The sequence below is a fragment of the Cupressus sempervirens genome, chromosome 9, assembly GCF_028749045.1.
Source record: "Cupressus sempervirens isolate cs-2001-9-10 chromosome 9, ASM2874904v1, whole genome shotgun sequence".
Taxonomy (NCBI): Eukaryota; Viridiplantae; Streptophyta; class Pinopsida; order Cupressales; family Cupressaceae; genus Cupressus; species Cupressus sempervirens.
In genome coordinates, this window is record NC_143126.1 from 698,418,776 (window position 1) to 698,439,755 (window position 20,980).

The 20,980-nt window shown below is 34.3% G+C and overlaps 1 protein-coding gene across 1 annotated transcript; it reads left to right on the plus strand.

Moving 5' to 3' along the window:
* The first annotated feature begins 232 nt into the window (after positions 1-232).
* Positions 233-4,181, plus strand: LOC149540640 (cytochrome P450 734A1-like). The gene is made up of 5 exons (XM_089799675.1): positions 233-641; positions 736-959; positions 1,622-1,863; positions 3,151-3,517; positions 3,624-4,181. Exons 1-5 carry the CDS (start codon positions 362-364, stop codon positions 4,050-4,052), a joined length of 1,542 nt encoding a protein of 513 aa, XP_089655801.1. The 5' UTR covers positions 233-361; the 3' UTR covers positions 4,053-4,181.
* The last annotated feature ends 16,799 nt before the right edge of the window (positions 4,182-20,980 follow it).

The following is a 20,980-nucleotide window of genomic DNA, read 5'->3' on the forward strand; positions in this document are numbered from 1 at the left end:
CTAAAATCTTCTATTTTTCAGTGTTTAAAAAGTCTCTTTCGGGTGATAGAGTCCTATCTACAACAATATATGAATAGGTGTAACACCACCATCAAATATAGCAACAGATTCCGAGTGTGTTGGAATTATTTCTAATCGTAGAAGAATTGAAATCTCAACAACTCTACATATTCAGCCTATTTAAATAGGATGGAAAGCATGACTAACCTACACATTTTTTCAATATGCATGCAATGTCCTTTAGATCTAAACTAAGTATTTGGATTTTCATGTTCTGACAGGATCAACTAGAGCAATTCTTTTAGTTTCTGTCATAAACATAATCTTCTACTTGGATCTTGAGACTTTGTAAGAAAGAGAGATGGGTTTTCATCTCACACTGATGTACTTGCTCATTGTGGGCTTTGTATTTATCATTTATTTTGTGAGCAGAGTTGTGATAAACATATGGTGGAAGCCTCGTAGATTGAAGGCATATTGGGATTCCCATGGCATCTCAGGCCCTCCATACAAGCTTCTTTATGGAAACACAAAGGAAATAGCTGCAATGATGATGCAGGCAAACTCTTCTCCAATGGGCTTTTCTCATGACATTTTATCTCGAGCTCTTCCAGAGATTTATTATTGGAGCAAAATCTATGGTGGAAGTTCTTTTCCTCTTGTTGGGTTTTTGTTTTCTTTTCTAGATGAACATACTGTATAAAGAGAGCTAATATTCTGGTGCATGCAGCACAGGTAGGAATTTTGTGTACTGGTTTGGGCCTACACCAAGACTTGTTGTTCCTCAGCCGGAGCTTATTAGAGAGCTGCTATCTGATAAATCTGGGGCTTTTGAGAAGCCGGAGGTACCAATACAACTGAGACATCTATGTGGAGATGGGCTGACCAATTCTAAAGGGGGAAAATGGACTCGACAAAGAAGACTTATCAGTCCTGCCTTCCATTCTGAAAGGTTAAAGGTATGTTTTTGGCTCTTGATTTTGGCTTTTTTTGGGTTGTTGTTGGTCTAGGTGATGTCAACTTTCTTTCTTTTGTAGGTGGGTAGTTTGTAATAATATTAATAGGTGGGTGCTGTTTGAAAAAAGTACAATTTCCGAAGATGCATTTAAATTAGTCAAAGTTTAGAATGTGTTGTTATTTACATAACTAGTTGGTATAATACTAGGAAGTCTAATTAAATTTCTTTTTGAAAATCTTCAAAGAAAATTAATAAACAGATTTTACTTGAGAAACAAATCCAGATGAATCAGTTTAGAATGTGTTTTTTAAGTCTTACCCACATGATCATGAAGAATCTAATTAAATTTCTCTTTGAAGATTCTGAAATTACACTAATAGATGTGGTTTACTGGAGAGACGAAGACTAATATAAACAAATTAAAGCTTAGAGCTTGTTGTTTGAATTCTTAGCTATATAATTAGTATGATTATAGAGAGTCCACTTAATTTCTTTTAGAAATTCTAAAATCACACTAATGTATAGTTTATTGAAGAGACTATTATAACTTCAGATAAATCACTGTAAAGAAATCCAAATTTAAAATGTATTGTTTAAATCTGACCCATAACTAGTTATTATGATCATTTAGTCTAAATAATTTTCTTTCTGAAAAACAAGCAGGCTATGGTTCCAATGGTTGTGGACAGTACAACTGATATGCTACAAAGGTGGGAAAATATCATTGATACTGCTTCACAAGAAATAGAAGTAGGCGAAGAATTTCGGGATCTTAGTGCAGATATTATTGCAAGAACTTCATTCGGTGGTAACTTTGAGAAAGGAAAGCACATCTTTGATTTGCAGTTCCAACAATGCCTTCTGGCTGCTGAAAGCTTCCGAAAGCTTATTATCCCAGGATACAGGTAAATGGAATCCAATCCACTGAATTTTGTCTTTATTTCATTTTGTTTTCTAGAGTCTAAACAATCAGGGAGGGTTGGGCTTAATCATGTACATTTGCAGTTAACTGCTAACAATATATAGATAAGCATGATTATGGTTTATGGATAACAACTCACTTTCCTAGATAGTTATTTTGGAGGGCGAGAATGTTGTGACTCTTTGAGTAGCAGGAATCTTTCTATTAGCCTGAAATTGAACATTCTAGGATTTGTTTTATCAGGTGATTCATTTGAAATTATATTAGTTTTTTCAATAAGACATGAATTAGCATGATTTCAAATGAATTATTTAAACAAGTAAAAACATAAAATGGAATGTTTAAATGAAATGAATGATTCAGATAAGAAAGAACATGAGAACCTTCTATCAGATTTAAATAATAAGCTTTGAACAAATTATCTGAAATCAGGCTTGCTTCTTCAATAGAGTCTATTGTTTAGTCCAATATCAAATTAACCACCTACACAAGTCAAAACTTAGAATGATGTTTAAATGAAATTGAAATACCCTAACAATTAACAAGAGAACCTTTTGTTGGATTTAAATAGCATACTGTAAGTCTTGATTTATTCAGGTGGCTCATTTGAAATCTCATTAGCTTGTCCACTAAGGGCTATTAATTAGTATAATTTCAGACAAACTACCTAAACAAGTCAAAATGTAGAATATGATATTTAAATCAAAATAACTGACCCAAACAAATAAACGATATGAAAACTCTTTGCTCTAAGTTTTGGGTCATCCTTAAACATCACACACATTAATTAGTATAATTTCAGACAAACTACCTAAACAAGTCAAAATTTAGAATATGATATTTAAATCAAAATAACTGACCCAAACAAATAAACAATATGAAAAATCTTTGCTCCAAGTTTTGGGTCATCCTTAAACATCACGCACTAAGGACCCATTTGGTTGTAGGCATAGGAATGGAGAATAGGGATGCAATATTGGGAATAAGAATCGCTATTCCAATAATAGCTATTTTTTAGAATGGGTATAAGCTAATTTTAGAGGTAAAATGAGAATATGTATTCCTATTCCCTATTCCATTTGATGAACCAAACGGAGAATAGAAAATGTATTCCAACATTTCTATTCCTATCCAACAACCAAAGGAAAAAATTAAGTTTGGAAAAAGTAAGTCAACTTTGACTATTTAATACTTTTATCTTAGGAATCAAATCTTAACATGATATTTAAACCTCAAGTTTTCTTACCATGAATGTATTTATTGATATCAGATTTTTGCCTACCAAGAGCAATCTAAAAGCCCACCAGATAGATGTAGAAATTCAGAGAGCTTTATCAGATATAATCATGAATAGGCAGGACGAGAAGGATGAGAATCTAGACAACAGTGATCTCCTTGGCTTGATGATGGCTGCAAACAAACAAGGAAAAGAGCATCTAAGCATGAGCTTTCAAGATATAATCGACGAGTGCAAGACATTCTTTGTGGCAGGGCACGAGACAACAGCCATTTTACTGGTATGGAGCATCATTCTTCTTGCCATGCACAGCCAATGGCAAGAAAAGGCCAGAGAAGAAGTTATTGATTTATGTAACAAGGACGCTCCCAATGCTGACCTTCTAAGTCGCCTTAAAATTGTAAGTATAAAAACAAACTATTAGAATTCAATTTATTGCTATTACAATTCATCTATATAGTTTCCAACTGAACTTTCTCTTATCAAATCCCATTGTTACAATGCAGGTGAATATGATTGTTCACGAAGTTCTAAGGTTATATCCGCCATTGCCATTCATGGTAAGAAAGACAAGCAGAATGACAAAAGTGGGGAATTTTATCCTTCCAAAAGGAACTGAAATTTCAATACCCATAGCTGCCCTTCACCATGATGAAGATTTGTGGGGAAGAGATGCAAAAGAATTCAATCCCCAACGCTTCCATGAAGGAGTTTCCAAAGCTGCTACTCATCAAGCGGCATTTATGCCTTTTGGTTTGGGGTCAAGAATATGTTTGGGTATGCATTTTTCTATGATTGAGACTAAGGTAGTTTTAGCTATGATTTTGCAGAGGTTTTCTTGGGTTCTTTCTCCTGCTTATGTCCATGCCCCTGCTCAAAATTTTACAATTCGGCCTCTACATGGAGCTCAGATTATTTTGAATAAAATTCTTTAAGTATCTGTAGATAAATATTATAATAAAAATGGTCCTTACTCTTGTGACAGTTCATCGAAGTTCACTCGAGGTGATTTCAGGGATGAAGTCGCACAAAGGTCTTCATCTTGTATATACAAAAAGAACTTAATTGGCAAATGACTGTTTATTCACTATTAAATACTTGGTTTGTGGAGTTTTAAGTTTTTCCCCCGTTTTTGGATAGAGTAAAATATTGAATATTATTGTAATTACTATGAAAAACAGGTTCTAATTTGTCATCTTTTGATCTATATGGATACTTTTAATTTCAAGAAGAAATATTTTACATAATATAATAAAGAATATTTATTACTATTTATAATGTTAAATAATTGATTCACATAATTAATAAACTAATCTATATATAGAAGTGTAGATTTTGAGTCAAATTCATTGATTCATATTTCATAAGTAGTAGTTCACAAGAACCCATTTCTCATGAGAATGAATGGAAAACTTAACACATATTGCTTCTAGGTGATGCTCACGAGTAAAGCATTGAGCCTTCTTGGAAGGTTAACCATCCTAATATTGCTCTAACTCAAGCGTGCTTGGCTGTGGAGTTTCCTCCAGGGTTAATCTCACTTTGGTTGCATAGCCATTTATAAAACCTTCCACAAGTATTGTTAACCCCTTGTGCCTTTCGATCTTGATAGCAATATTCTACCCATAAAAGTAGTTATTTGAATAGAAATTAAGTTATATAAATAAACTAAAAGTATATATTTTAATGAATATTCTTACTTTTTTTAATATTATAACAAAAATAGCATAATATTCATAAAAATGTTAGGGTAGTATAAAAGAACACCCATACAACCTAATGGCATATTATGTCTAGATAAATAAAGATAAATAAAAGAATCAAACAATTAATGTTGTACCAATGTCAATTGTATCTTTATGATCAAATTAAAACCCTAAACATTAGCATTCTGTTGGCTAACATATTTTCTTCTTCCAAATTATTATAAATTTGACTCTAACCCAATTAAGAAATATATGTATAGACAATAGTTTGGTAAATCATCTCTCCTTGTTTCCTTTGAATTTTAATAAGGTACAACTTCCTTTTTCGATATTCAATGAATTGTCCTATACTAACACATAAACATGCTTTTAACTAGAAATAAATGAATGCAAATGCATCCATTCTTCAATATGATATAAACACAAGAAATCAAATTTAGGAGAAATAAAGAGAATGTACAGAAAAAGAACAAGTCTCTGTAAACTTGAAATAGTATCCACTTACAAGTAAGGCAAACCATTCACATAGAAATAACCAATCTTCATGACTCTAAATGCACATATTTATACTCAACTGATAAGTAGTACTTGTTTAATTCATAGATAAAAGTTTTCAAGCATCTTTTCTAGAAAACCAAAATATAAGTTGTATTCTCAAATAAGTTTTTTTTTTCCAAAAACAAAAATAAAAAACCCCTTACATTGTATCACATATGCCTATTTAACATTGTCTAAACCATAACTAAATATAAAAATAACTAAGATTTTCAAACAACCTCAGAGTAAGTCTAGATAACTCTCGCAAATTAAAAATATTATTACATAGTTATTCCCAACATTTCAAAGAAACATAAAAAAAATAAAATTGGAGGTGGCAACCTTAACTTCATGGCCTTGCATTATGCACAACTTTCCATTCATTGTATGCATGCATAAACTCTTGTATGACTGGGAAGTTAGGAACCTTGACATGCTACATAATTTATTTCCATGAATCTTTCTCACACTTAATTTTTGCAAGTTCTTTTTTGTGCTTTGGCTATTGGTCAACATACAATAACAATAGAGACTCAATTCTAGCTACTTTTATAAAATCAGTGGTCATTGGAGTACTATCTATTTTTACCTCCCCTATCTTTTCTTTGAAAACTTTGATGACAATGTTCATTTCATGTTCAATAGTGCCATCATACCAGACATAAATCACATCGATGCACTAAAATTTGTTGTTCCTTTTCCATCTTTACAAACTCAGTACTTGGCCATCTTTTAAAATATCAAAGTCATGTTCAGTCTATGTTCTTACATAGAGTGAGAAGATCTTTGTTCATGTCGTTCATATGATTTTTAGCTAAGAATTTACTGGCTCCATGTCTTTGGACCATATCTATAAGGAAACCCTTGTGTACTTCTCTTCCTCTATTCTTCTGACTAAGACCCATGAATTTAGATCACTAAGAAATTTAGTAAACTCATTCTAAACACTTCTAAAGTCTAAGATACATTTCTCACCTTCTTTGAGTATACCATCCACCCATTTGTCAAAAACCTTAGAAAACATTCTATCCCTTCAGATTTGATTGAAAAAATTATGTCTAGTAGGGGAAGCAGGGTCCAATGCTCTTGTGAGATAGGGAAGGGACTTGGATTATTTATTGCATTGATGTATTTTTCCATAACCTCGATAGTCTTCTTCATTTCCCTTTTGTCTTTATTTTCCTTCCATGACCTTCCTAACATGCATTTCAATGAAGTTTCAAAAGGGTTATTTTCAATGTTCCTGTTGGCTGTACTAAGATCTAACTTCTCAATTGTGTAATCCTCAACAAAAGTGCTTAATATTTCTCCATAAGTGGAGGGTTTACCCAACTTTTTGAGTGCCCAATTTCCTATTGTTGGATCTATATTCATTCATTAATTGATCTTTAATTTCTCAAGTTTGTATTCTTTACTTATATAGTTTCTTACCATATCATCCATAAGGATGGATACTAAAACTATGTTACTTTTCTTATTTATGTTTTCTACTGACCATTTTGAAGTACCTCCTACAAAGTGTTTTATGATGTCCATCATCTTAGGAGTAGGCATGTTTATTGACCTTGAATCCAACTTTGGAAAGCTATCTATTGGTTGGTCTTGATCCATGTTTCAGAAAGTGTTGGAAATACAATAGGGAAGTAAACACTAAGAGGGCAGGGGGTAATCAACACTTAAAACTTTCAACCTTAAAAACATTCACCACACATCCATCTCACAATCTATGAATATAAACCAAAATACCAAATTAAGCATATACATCCATAGCATGAAAGAAAAATATTCAACACATGTATGACACAAGATATTTGGTTACCCAGAAACCTTCCAAAGAGAAGGTAAAACTCGAGTGGGGATGACACCCACAAATCTTCACTACTCCAATAATAAAGTGTATCCAATGAAGGTTACAATGTTTTGATGATGAAACATGATCTACCCTATGAAAGGTCTGCCTTGTTAAAGGCTTACAAGATTGTTAGATCTTACCTTGTTAAAGGATTTCAACACCTTGTTAGAAGTGTGCCTAGTGAGAGGACTTAAACTTACAATGAAGTAAGCACCCTATTAAAGGATTTACAACAAGCTATTAGGACTACTCGGTTAAGAGATTTAATTGATTCACCTGTTAGAATGTCTCAATAGTGATCCTTCGATTAGCACTTTGTTGCTTAATGTCAGATTACCTCTATACTGATGTGTACTTGATCCTTTATGATTAGATGTAACTCTGCTATCTTCTGATTCCTTTCCTCTATTCTCCTTTAATTGATTCTACAATGTAACTTAAATCATAACACCTTTATCACCATGAATGCCATGTTTTTAGATGCAAACTCTCTTCAATTCTCCTTAAGAATTTCTAGAAAGTTTAGGGTTTGTCCTCCTTAAGAAGATCTAGGTGACTTAGGGTCAGGTATGAATTAATGATTGTGATTCACCCATCTAGCTACTTAATCCTTCCCTTTTCTTGATCAGATGCATGTAATGCATAGGGATTTACAATTAAGATTCATTCTTATCATCAAAAGATTGTAAAACAATCCTTAAGTTGGCCCAAAAATGATTTACATAGAAGTTTGTGCCATTACAAACAACTATGTCAAAAATGTATAACTTGACACTTGAAGTCCCTGATGCTCAGCATCAACTATAACTTCAATGTTGTAACTTGGCCTTTGAATGACTCGTCATCCATTGATCACTTGACATTTGAATAGCTTAGTAGATACTATCTGCTGGGCACTTGAGTGACTCGCTACTTACTAGTTACTCGACTCATACTAAATATCTATCACTTGACATATACTATATGAAAATTTATGCTCAACATGTATTACTTGTTTGGCATGAACTAAGTAAATGACTTAAGTATGTTGTCACTCACATTTCAAAACCAATATGAGATTAACAATCTCCCCCTTTGACATGAGTGGAAAAATACGTAGTCATGCATGAATAACCTTTAGCCTTTCAAGCATAACTCATATAATATCCACCTACATACAAAACTTCAAAAATTCAAAATTTTGCAAAAAATGACTCATCAGTCATACCTCAAAGTTTAATAACTCCCCCTAAGTTGATTGTGTTGTTCTAAATATGAATCAAAATCATTAAACCATTTCTCCTGCTGAGTAGATTTGACTCTTTTCCTTCCATTTTACTACCCCCCCAACCCCCAAAATATTGTCTCCCCCATACATTTTATTTCTCCCAACTTCTTATTTATCCCCCATTTTGACACTTATGTCAAAGGGTTATACACTTAGAGTGCATTTTTCCAAAAATGTTTTGTGGACCTCAAGCATTATTTTCAAAGCTGCATCCCAATTATCACAAGCTACCTTCAAGATTTGGTAACAAGGTGAACTAAGCCTTCATGAGTAGAAAGATGAGGATATTTCTTCATGAGTGTTTCAACAAAAGCTAGTTCCTTGTGCAATATCTCCATATGTAGAGTCAAAATGGACTGGATGCTGATTAGTTTAGCCTTGATGTTTGCTTCATCTACATGTAACACTGCTAACTAACTTTGGGGGTTCAGGAGGTTCCTAAAATGTTTCTCACTTTGGGCTGGAGATTTTGGAGAGTTATACCCAATGACTATATATGACTCTCCAAACTCATTATGTGGCTCCTTATTTCTTGTGTGAGGAGTGTTGGATTGCACAGTTTGGTGTACAAAGAGAAAATGTTCTCTAGTACCTTCTTCACATTATCAATTTTGGTTGCCAACTCAACCTGTGATAGTGCAATGGAACTTGATATCTTTTCATTAACCTTGTTTTGAAACTTTCTTTCAAACCATTCAAGTAATTTTACATTTGAATCTAGGTTTATGACACTTACCTTCTCCACTATGCTGGTTAGCTACTCTATGATAGGCTTTGTTGCTTCTAGTGTTGGTAGGCTAAATGCATCAAGAAGAATGTCCTTGATATCTATCAAAGCTTTCTTTTGCCTATGCTCTTGTTTGAGTAGTTCTTGTTGTTTCTTCCTTGCAAGGGCATCCTAGAGTATGCTCATCTATTCAATAGTGATGGTTGCAAAATCAAACTTGGGCAACTCAATTGCTTCATCTAAGTTCACATCAACAAATGATGTAACTTCTTCTATCTTTGATGTGCCTGGACTTGGCCTTGATGATTGTAGGGGTATAGCTTCTATACTCAGCCTATGAAGAGCTTGACTTGGAGGAGTAGTAGATTCTGGAAAATTTACCAGTGTTTGTATTGCAAGTTGCTCCTTAGGTTTTATATTTATACCTAGCTCTTCAGCCTTATCCTTTTCTTTCTCTTTATTCATAGATGCACCTTGATCTTGTGTTGTAGGTGTAGGAGTATCTACCTAACCTATTGAAACTTGTATTCCTTCAATCTTTTCTCTCTCATTGTTTTTCTCTCCAACTCTCTCATCCTTGTCATTTTCATGTTCCTTTAGATTTATTAAGATTGGAGTACCTTATATCAATGTACTGATAGTGGAAGTTACTATCTCCTTCCTTTGATATGCCACATAGGTAATGTAGGTTGTACAAATGTAAATTGAGGAGGGGCTATAGATGTTAGTTGTTTCTATACTTCCTCCCCTACAGATGCCTTGTCCATCTTCCCAATTTCATCAAGACTCACTAGTACAGGATTTTCACAAAGTTTAGCATGGGTGGTGGATCCTACCAGTATCTTCTTCAAGTATTCCTTTGTAAGGGGATTGATGTTCTAAGTGACAATATTAGAAACATCCTTAATCTTTATAGTATCACTTTCTATATTCATCTCATGTAGTGGATTGGCACTTGGCACTAGTGTATTTGGTACACAATGTTCTGTTTGATGTTCATCTTTAGCTAGTGCCTATGTATATTCATGTGTTTCAGTGCCTTCCACTTATACAACTATCTCAGTATCAACTATAGTAACCTCAGTTACTTGTTTCTATTCATCTTTGTCCTCACTTACCTCAATAGGTGCTTGCTCAATTGCCTTGGGTGTTGTCAAACCATATAATGATTTCCAAATTAGAGTGGTTTTTTGTACAACATCCTCAACCTTGTTCTGCAATATGTTGAATGCCCTTTATTTTGGTACAAATATCCTTGCATGCTTCTTTAGTTCCTTAGACATTGACACCCTATCAATTCTGGCATCACTTGTGCAAGTGTAGTCTCTCTGATTTGTCTTTCTATATTGAGATTATATTGCCACTTTTGCTCAACTCTATTAGATAATTCCTTTGGTAGAGAGTTAGTAATCTCAATTGGAGTTTGTTTGAATGTTTCCATCATGGCATAAATTGACTCCTCCACTTGGTTCATCTCAACTTTTCCAAGTTTTTCAAACTCAATATGTGCAAGACTAGATAAATCAACATTATTCCTTATATCTTCACATATATTGTCTAAATCTAAAGAAGGATGGTGACTTACCACTTGGAATTGGCTATTGTCATCAGAATCAATCTTCGCTTCATCAGATTTTGCTGGAGCTATGTATTTTCTTCTTGGTCTCTTCTCAGGCTCCTATTCCTTGCTAGTTGATCTAGCCCTCTTGTCTTTTGGTTTATCTGCTTCTTGAGCCTTTTTGGTAGTAGATCTTGTGCTTACTCTAGTAGAGGGAACTATAGGCTTAGGTTTTGCAACCTTCCTTGGTTTTCTAGTAGCTGGGGTCTTAGCTTTCCTCTTCTTTTGGCTCAGGTGCTTCAATGGCTTCTTCTTCCTTGACACCCTCTTCAATTTCAACTTCTTCTTCTTGATCTTCTCCTTGACCTTGAGTTAAGGCTAGTGGTGCTTGAGCAAGAATATATTCTTCTACTTCATCATCTTCTTCTTGACCAAATTTTTCTTTATATTTCTTCACAATCTTGTTCTTCTTCCTTATGACTGTGGTAGCCTTCAAATACATTGTTATCTTAAATTTTGCTACATCATAGGTCCCAAAGACAGTAGCCTTAGCATCTATATCTTCTACAAATAATGTTGTTATTGCTGCAGAGGCCTCATCCACATTGATCTCATAGCCTAGTGGTCTTAACCACCTTACCCTTGGAATTGTAGCCTGAACATATGTAAATTCAATGTCAACTAGAAAGAAAACATTATTGAAATGTTTCTTAACTAGTGAAACTGGTATCCACAGTCTTTCGTTCATTGATTGCTTGAAATCTTCAAAGTAGTTGGTCATAACTAACTCAAAGTTGTTTCCAACTTGCTTAATAAATTCACCTATTTGTATTGCAATAGATTTGTTTGTTTTCCCTTCAACTTTACCAAATGTGGGGAATATATTCTACATAAAAGAATATACATACAAGAATTGAACCAAATTTACATTGTGCACTTTTGATCTTCCTTATTGCTCCCAAATTTTTTGACAATTGTTGCATCTACAACTCAAAAAGGTCATATGTACGATCCTTCTTAACTATCTTATAGCCCATGTCAACAACAATACATGGTACATTGATGAACCTGCTGGATTGATAGAATTTATGTGGTATAATCCTCACTGCAAAAGCAATTAGGGGATCTGGGATTGTATCAATTGTCATGCTTTATTTGTTCCACACTACCCCTATATTCTTCTCAATGACCTCTTTAGATTCACTACTCATGGTTTTAGGTTAGTCAAGTGTTGGATACCAAGTCACTCTGTGTACAATCTTCTTTGTGATTTTCATTGGTCCATTATCCAACCATATAGAATTATCATGAATTTTTCTTAGAATTATCTTTATCCATTTAGTTTTAAAAACATTGGAGAAATCTAGGGCATAGGTCAACCCTTTTCTCTCTATAATTTTGAATTCTTCTTTCAATGCTCTAATTTCACACAATTTCCCAAAGGTTTCCCTAATCTCCATGTCACCTATGCTACCCACCTTGCATGTGTAGAAACATCTCATATAATGAATCATCAAAACTCAAGGTGGTATCATTGACAATGCACTAGATGGATCTTGCTTGTAAGTAATATCAAGAATGGCTCTAAAATTAGGTTGTTTGATCTCATTTCTTACCAATTGCACATTCAAAACTTTTTAACCCTCTTTAACCTTAGGAGCTAAAGAACTAGACACCATTTTGTAAAGTAGGGTTTATGAAAATTCAAACTGTGTAGCTTGACACACAATAAATACCTTTGAAAATCTGTTGTGGTGGTGTCGAGCAACTATTGAATCTTGCTTGGAAATGCTCGGAATGATTTCTTCAATTTTCCTTTCACTCTTCATTCTCTCCTTCAAATTTGAATGATACAAATGAGTAGAAATTGATCATATAGACCTTAAAACCTTGCATTTAATGCTTAGTGCTTACACAACTATAAGGTTAGCTTCAATAGAGATTCAACTCACTTGGCTTCCATGAAGTTCCCTTTTCTCTTGGCAACTACTACAAGCTTGTTCAACACTATCACCTTTGATAACTCGACATCAACTAACATTTCACTTGACAACCATAGTGAAACTTTTCATGCTTTGCAGTAACATGAAAACTGACAAAACTCAAAGATTTCTTCTAGATTCTTAACAACAAATTTCATCTTTCTTCATGCAAATATAATTTTTTCAAAACTAAATCCTTGGAACTAATTTACAATAAATCTTTTAAATATTAGTCCCACACATACATCTTGATTGCTTAATTGGAGATCACCTCACCCATTAGGTGAAGTGATCCCATCTGAATTTGATGTGCTACAATCTTCCTTTCTCTTCCATGTCTTATTCATCTCATCTCTGACATTCTTAACACCTTCCTTTCCTTTTCCTTTGTTGAACTCATTGTTTGGTGCCTTTGACCTTGTTGGACAATTCTTGCTTATGTGACTAGTCTTCAAACAACTGAAACATGTAGTTTGATTCAAACATCTTTTGTAGTCACTTCTGAAATGTGTTCTTATGCAATTTTTAGAAACATGTCCATACTCTTGACAATAGTGACAACTATACCTAGTATTATAATCTCAATTATAAGAGTTGTCTTTGTGCTTTACCTTTGTCTGCTTGTTTGATGGCCATTTAGGCTTGGATCTACACTCATATGCTCTATGTCCATGCTTTTGACAATTATAGTAGTATCCTTCAAATCTTTGTGTGTGTATGGTCTTGGTTTTGCATTCATGTGCTTGATGACCTTGTTTGTTGCATTTGTGGCAATGACCTATGAACTTCTACTTAGGATTTTGACTTGCAGTTTTGCTCCTGCAAACATTAGTAATATGACCTATCTTACCACAATTATGACAAGTAGGTTTGGAGTTCTTACCTTTGTTACTTCTTTCTTCACCACTTTTGAATGATTTCCCTTCCTTAGTACTAGTGTAACCCAATATAGAAGTGTCACTATTGGATCTAGGGGATCTCATCAATTGTTCAAAATACTTGATGGCTTCACTAGGTTTATTGAAACTTTTAACAAATTCTTTTTCTCTTTTTAGATCATTTCTTAGTTGTTCATTTTGCAACTTCAGTGTGGTGATCTCAATATCTTTTTCATTCAGTTCATGATTTGTAATCATCATTTGACTCAAAGTTTCCAATTTCATGTTAGCAATCCTACTTATCTCTGATGTTTTCTCTTCTAGTCTATTGGTCAAAATCCTTTTGTCATCTTCAATCATGAATTTGTCTTTCTCAGCTTTCTTTTTCTACCTAGTCACCTCACATAGCACTATTGACTGGACAACTTGTTCTCTCTTGAGATTTTTTACCTCTTTAGTTAGTGTTCCATTATTTTCCATCAGATCTATAACTGCTACATCAAATTCATTGGTGTTTCCATCTGCAAATAATTTAGTAGTATCAATTTCTTGGTATTGTGTGTCATTCTCTTCAATAGCTATTTCCTTCCTTCTTTTCAATGATGACTTTAACTCATCTCTTGCTTCTTTTAACTGATGTAGGGCAAGTTGTATTTCAATTGTCTTGTTGTCAATAGTCTTTCCCAACTTGTAGACTTCCATCTTCAAGATCTTTCCTCAAGCTGCAAAACTTTACTTTCCAAATAATTCAGCTTTGATACCAATTGTTGGAAATATAATAGTGAAGTAAACACTCAGAGGGGGCGGGGGGGGGGTGAACCAACACTTAAAACTTTCAACCTTAAAAACATTTACCACACATCCATCTCACAATCTATGCATATAAACTGAAATACCAAATTAAGCATATACATCCATAACATGGAAGAAAAATATTCAACACATGTATGACATGAGATATTTGGTTACCCATAAACACTCCAAGGAGAAGGTAAAACTAGGGGGGATGACACTTTTTGGGACTAAAAATTGCATGGTTAATTTTGAGTACTGTTGAGAAAATTGAGCCCTATAAATGCTTTTTGATGAGATTTTGTACTTGGTTGTACTTTTGAGCCCCGAGAGGTGTTTAATGTTTCTAAAACCTTCCATTCAGCCTATCCACTCGTTCCATGGTAATAAATTAACATTCCGAGCCATTCCGTGAAGTCGTGTTTTGAGCATTTGCCAAATCTGCATTTTACCCTTAGTGTTAAACAGTGACAGGAGGCTATGTTTGTGATTGAATATCTCACACAAAAAAATGTTTCATGAATCACCACTTTGGGAGTGTCTAGTTTCCATACCTAAGAGCCTATGTTTTAGATTTTGAGTCATTTCGAGTCCTTTTGACTAGGTTTTGAATCCCTCAAAGTTGGTCAGTTATCAATGTCATGCTGATATGAAATGTTCAAAATTTTTCAAAGCCCTGTTTGATGTGTTATAACTTTTGACTAGTTGATCAAAATGTTGAAATTCCTTTTGCATTGCATTGTAGATTCCATAGACTTGTTATGTTTCAAGTTTCAGCTCATGACGAATCCGTTTGATTAGTTTTCAAACACGATTCCAAACACTTTCTATCTTTTTATCGGTGTTAGCATTTGTAGATTTGTTAGAACCCCTATTTGTGACGTTATAACTTGAGATATGTGATAGGTGAGATCAAATGGATTATACCACTATGTTGTCCTCTGAAAATACTTTAAGTGTGCCAATTTTTACATCTTGACGAATCCATTTGCACACTTTTTCAGGTCAATTCCATTTGCAAAAATTGATTTCTTGTCATTCTTTCCAGTCAACAAACCCAAGTAGCTCACTTTGACCACTCGCCAAATGCGTCTTATTATTTTTCATGAGCCCAAATCATAGATCTATAATTTCATCATGACAGAGAACTAATGCCCTAGTTTTCATCTTCCCAAGTGTCAGTCTGCCCAGTTTTTGAAGCCAATTCTGAACCCAATTTAGTGTTTTTTGACATGTTTATCTGTAGGTGATTTTAAGTGAGCAACTTTGACGGTCAATATCTTTTGGCCCCAAATTCATCATTAGATGAGATTTGACATGGTGCAAGAATGCAGAACAAAGATTTAGTGTGCCAGATTTCAAAGCCCAGTCAGGTGTTTGGATCAATTTTTAAGGCCAGTTAAAGGACCTCCTGGCATGAAATTGACAGTTTGCAAGAAGACGTAAAAATGAATTTTAAGGATTAGTTAGTGCTCAAATTCAATTCCAGTCAATATCAAATAGTGAATAGATCAATTTGGTAGTTTAGTCATTCGAAAAATAATTTTTTTTTTTAGCCAGACCCATTTTTGGGGTCCAACTAACTGCTTTTAGATTAATGAATTGTTCACATAGATATACCATTATATCATCATTAGGTATTACATCAACATATGGAATTACCAATTCAGTAAGGGACTCAACAATTGCTTTCATAAATGCTCTTTTATTACCATCATCTTTTTTAAAATCAAGGGAGCTTCTTGATGATTTTCTGAATCTAGTGCTTGTTAGTCTAGAGAAACATTAATGTCGTTTGATTTCGACACAATGTATAGTTTGAATGATGACAAGACCAATGCATCTCTGGTGTCAAATATGGATGTTTCAAATGAAGATAAAATGAATGAATGTACCAATCATATCCATAAGTCTAAGGGTCATAGGAAAAGAAAATTAAGAACCAGTAAGGAAGTTTTGTGGATAGGTACTCCATGGACTTGCAGAAAGCAACTGACACATTACCAGGTTTTTTGTTGCAAGGGAATGACCATATCGACCCATGATTTTATATATATTAGGGTAGAAGGAAAGGAGCATTGCCTATTTTAAAGATATGGTTGAAGATGCAAAAGCAAGAAAGTTGTCTTTGACTTGTTGGTTGCAGTCATAGATACTTCTTCAGTTACATTAGAATGGGCAATGTCAAAAATGCTTAGAAACCCAACAGCAATAACTTATGGCTTTGTTGCATTGGAAGAGGGAAAAAGAAGAATTCTAGTTTTTGACCTCAGAGGAGGAACCTTTGATGTATCTCTAGTTACAGTTGAAAGAGGCAAAGCTGAGGTAAAAGTTGTTGCAGAGGACATGCATTTAGGAGGTGAAGATTTTGACAATAGGATGCTCAATTATTGTGTTCAGCTATTCAATAAAAAGTATAAACTTGATATGAGTAGTAATCCCAAAGCCCTTCAAAGGCTACACTTAGAATGAAGAGAGGGAAAAGAGGAGTTTGTCTTCTGCAGTGGTGATGGTAATTGACATAGATTTTCTCCATGAAGGAAAAGATTTCAAAATAAAGATTGAAGACGCCAGTTTAAAGGACCAGCCATAGGATATTCAACACAAAAAGGAAGCTATCTTGGAAGCTGCTAGTCAGAGTTTGAGTAGTCCATGCTAAAAAAAAGAAGCCTGTGCCAAGACAAGCAAGGAGAGATGCCAATCTTAACATAGGAACATAACACCCATGCAAGATAGAAATAGAGGAACACATGCAAGAAAGAATGCATTGCAAATGAATCTCATGTAGGCAGAAGGGACCACATTTTAGACAAGGTAGTCTACATTTTAGGGTCAAAGCCCTAGGTCAAAAATAGTTCAAACTTATAAGCCAGTGCGCAAAAAAAAATTCGCATGAAAAAAGGCCATGTGAGAGGGAAATTTCAAAGAACAACTCATGCATGAGTGGGAGAGCCTCACGAGTTAAGAAAATCCATGCAACAAGCAGAGGGGGGATCCAGTAATTAGTAGGTAGCCCATGAATGTAAGAAAAAGACAAAAAAAAAGGGTCACCATGGAAGTTAAACTCGTAGGGAGTTGACAGTAGAGAAGACATGTGACAAGAAAGTAATGGGAAGACATAGAGAAAAGACCTATGCAGAGATGTTGAAGGCAAACAATGCCAAGCAAGGAAGTGGCCATTCAAAGGGAGACCTAGTGAAGCTTAAGTGAAAACAAAAAGAAAGCTACAACCCGCAAAGGAAGGAACTGTTGTGAAGAGGCACAAAGGGACCTTTAGTCCCACATTTCTGGTGGCATGAATATATTAAAGTGTTTAAATGCAATTACACAACATAAAAGTATTGTGTTACAAAAGGAGGCTTTTGGAAGCCAAGATCATGCAGGGGCCCCACACATGGATACTAAGCTAGAAACAACCTGTGGAAAATTTTAGACAATCCAACACATGTGATGATGTGGTAGGTTTGGGAACCAATGCATGAGATTGCGCCAAGTGTCATAATCCGACGGTAGGCACATGCTCGCAAAACCAAAGTGCTTGGATGTTAAATAATCTAGGATTGCAAAAATTTGACATGTGGCAAGAGGTTCCCAATGGTAGTGATGTGGCAATCAACAGAAACTCAAGATGGAGCCTCCAGATCATGCCACGTGTCATGATTTGATGAACGGTGCAATCCTGCTTGATGAAGATGCATGCCAGTTAAGGAATGCAGGATTGCAGGCATGTGCCACATGGCAATGGACCCCAGTGGCATTGACATGGCATATATGTTTGAGAAGGCAATAAAAAAGTGACATGTGACATCCAAATGTACAGGCTCGAGCAAATCAGACAATGCCATGTAGAAAAAGGGTTAAAAGAAAGAAGGTTTTCCCGAATGGCACATTAGGAAAAATATTAGATTTTTGAAAATGTCAATTGTTTAGAACTTTTTCAAAAGTGTCACGTTCAAGTCTTTTTTAAAGTGGCAACACGGTATAATCTAAATTTCTAACTTTAGAATTAATTCAAATTTTTGAAAATTTAAATTTTAGAGTTGCAAATCTGAACTTCATATCAAAGGGGTATTTTTCAAATGAAGATTTAAGGGGTCTCTGAGAGGCTAACCTAGCCATATTATATATTGCCAGAATCATGAGAAGACAAAATTTCCGATTATGGAGTTCATTTCTACACAGGAATTGATGGGTTCAAGTTATAGCCAAAAATGTAAAATTTGGGGCCTTCTTAGTGGAATAAGCCAAAATTGAAAATACAGTTGCAGGATCAGTAAAACATGATAAAAATGTAGTTGGGGTCGACTTTGATCAAATTTAATTAGTAGAAGCTCAAATTTCACTAGCATTTCATAAGATTTTCAAATATTTTGATAGCAGAAAGTTTTCATCATTCAACAAGAGATATTTTAGAAGTTTGTTACAAGTTATGATGAAATAAAATTAGATCAAATGGGTAGAGAGATGAAAGAGGTTTTGCAACTATTAGGGATGGAATTCCAAGTGGACACATGTCATCTTCAAATCAGATCCAGGAATTCATCTTCTCCTATATCTTTCTATCTTTCATTCTTGGTAGGTTGTTGGCAATTTTCTATGGGTAATACTAGCAGGGTTCCAATGTTTTACTATCAAAATGTTCTTTTAGCACATTCTCTCTTGTATGAACAGCATTAAGAAGGTTAATACAGATAGTTCAGATCTGTTAGGTTGTTTCATGTTTTTCATTTCATGCATATGACTGTATAATTTCAAGGAAATAATACAAAGAGCAGAAGAATTTCATTAGTTTCATTTTGATTCGCATCTCTAGTCTCAGTGAATTTTCAATGTTTTATGATCTTTGAACAAAGAGCTTAGGTCATAGTTGCAGTCCCTTAAGGCTCTATGTTGTTTTATTGTTTTTTTATGACTCAAGGAGTTATGTAAATGCTTCAGGGAATCAATAGGGTTGCAAGTTTATTGAGAAGGATATCATGTAAGAATGAGATTCAGATTGAACATGGATGTCTATTTACAAGGTGAATGGATAGATTGTACATTTGAAGATACAAATATGTCTCAGATATCTATATGTATGTGATTAATTCATGGAATTTCCCAATAAATAAGGCACTAATCGTTTAGAGGATCACATGTTCATGATATTGCATATTAGGGGTTTTGTTGAATTCAAAATCTTTTAATCAAATTAGTTTAGTTTTTCATGTTTTTGTAGTGGGCTGAAAGGAATTAACCCTCAGTCAACTTGTGAATTTCATAGATTTGCATTTAGCTACTGTAGATATGGGTTATTACATGAGTTATTAGGAGATATAAGGGTTTTCATCTACTTAATAGATTCAGGGATATATTTTTGCATTGGTACAGTATCAATTGAATCTGAGGTCTACCTGCCTAGGTTTAGCAGAGCCTAAAGTAGAAGAAGGGTCATGCCTTATAGTTGGCCTAGTGTCTGAAATGGCATGTTGAAAATGGGAGTTAGCTACCCCTAGATGTGTTATTTTCTCATTGGGATAATTAAAAACCCTCCAACATTTTCAAACACCAACAACACCCACAAATCTTCACTACTATAGTAATAAAGTGTATCCAATGAAGGTTACAATGTTTTGATCATGAAACATGATCTACCCTGTGAAAGGTCTACCCTATTAAAGGCTTACAAGATTTTTATATCTCCATTAAATGATTTCAAAACCCTGTTAGAAGTGTGCCTGGTGAGAGGACTTAAAGTTACAATGAAGCAAGCACCCTATTAAAGGATTTACAGTAGCCTATTAGGACTACTCGATTAAGAGATTTAACTGATTCACCTATTAGAATGTCTCAACAATGATCCTTCAGTTAGTACTCTATTGCTTGATGTCAGACCACCTTTATACTAATGTGTACTTGATCCTTTCTAAGGATATGTAACTCTACTGTCTTTTGATTCCTTTCCTCTGTTCTCCTTTAATTGATTTTGCAATGTAGCTCAAATCATAACACCTTCATCACCATGAATTCCATGTTTATGCATTCAAACTCTCTTCAATTCTCCTTAAGCATTATTAGAAAGTCTAGGGTTTGTCCTCCTTAAGAAGACCTAGGTGACTTTGGGTTAGGTATGAATCAATGATTGTGATTCACCCATCTAGCCAATTAATCCTTCCCTTTTTATGATTGGATGAATGTAATGCATAAGGATTCACAACAAAGATTCATCCTTATCATCAAAAGATCATAAAAAAATCCTCAAGTCATCCCAAAAATGGTTTACATAGAAGTTTGTGCCATTACAAACAACTATGTCAAAATTGTGTAACTCAGCACTTGAAGTCCCTGATGGTCAACATCAACTGTAAATTCAATGTTGTAACTTGGCCTTTGAATGACTTAGCATCCACTGATAACTCAACATCTGAATAGCTCGACACATACTATCTTCTTGGCACTCGAGTGACTCAACACTTACTAGTTACTCGACTGATACTAAATATCTGTCGCTTGACATATACTATCTTACAACTTATGCTTGACATGTATTACTTGTTCAACATGAACTAAGTAAATGACTTAAGT

Bases quoted from the DNA above. Each gene is read 5' to 3' on its own strand.
- LOC149540640 (XM_089799675.1), top strand. From the start codon at position 362: ATGGGTTTTCATCTCACACTGATGTACTTGCTCATTGTGGGCTTTGTA. The intron at 1,864-3,150 runs GTAAATGGAATC...TATTGATATCAG, and splicing joins CTTATTATCCCAGGATACAG to ATTTTTGCCTACCAAGAGCA. The intron at 3,518-3,623 runs GTAAGTATAAAA...GTTACAATGCAG, and splicing joins TTCTAAGTCGCCTTAAAATT to GTGAATATGATTGTTCACGA.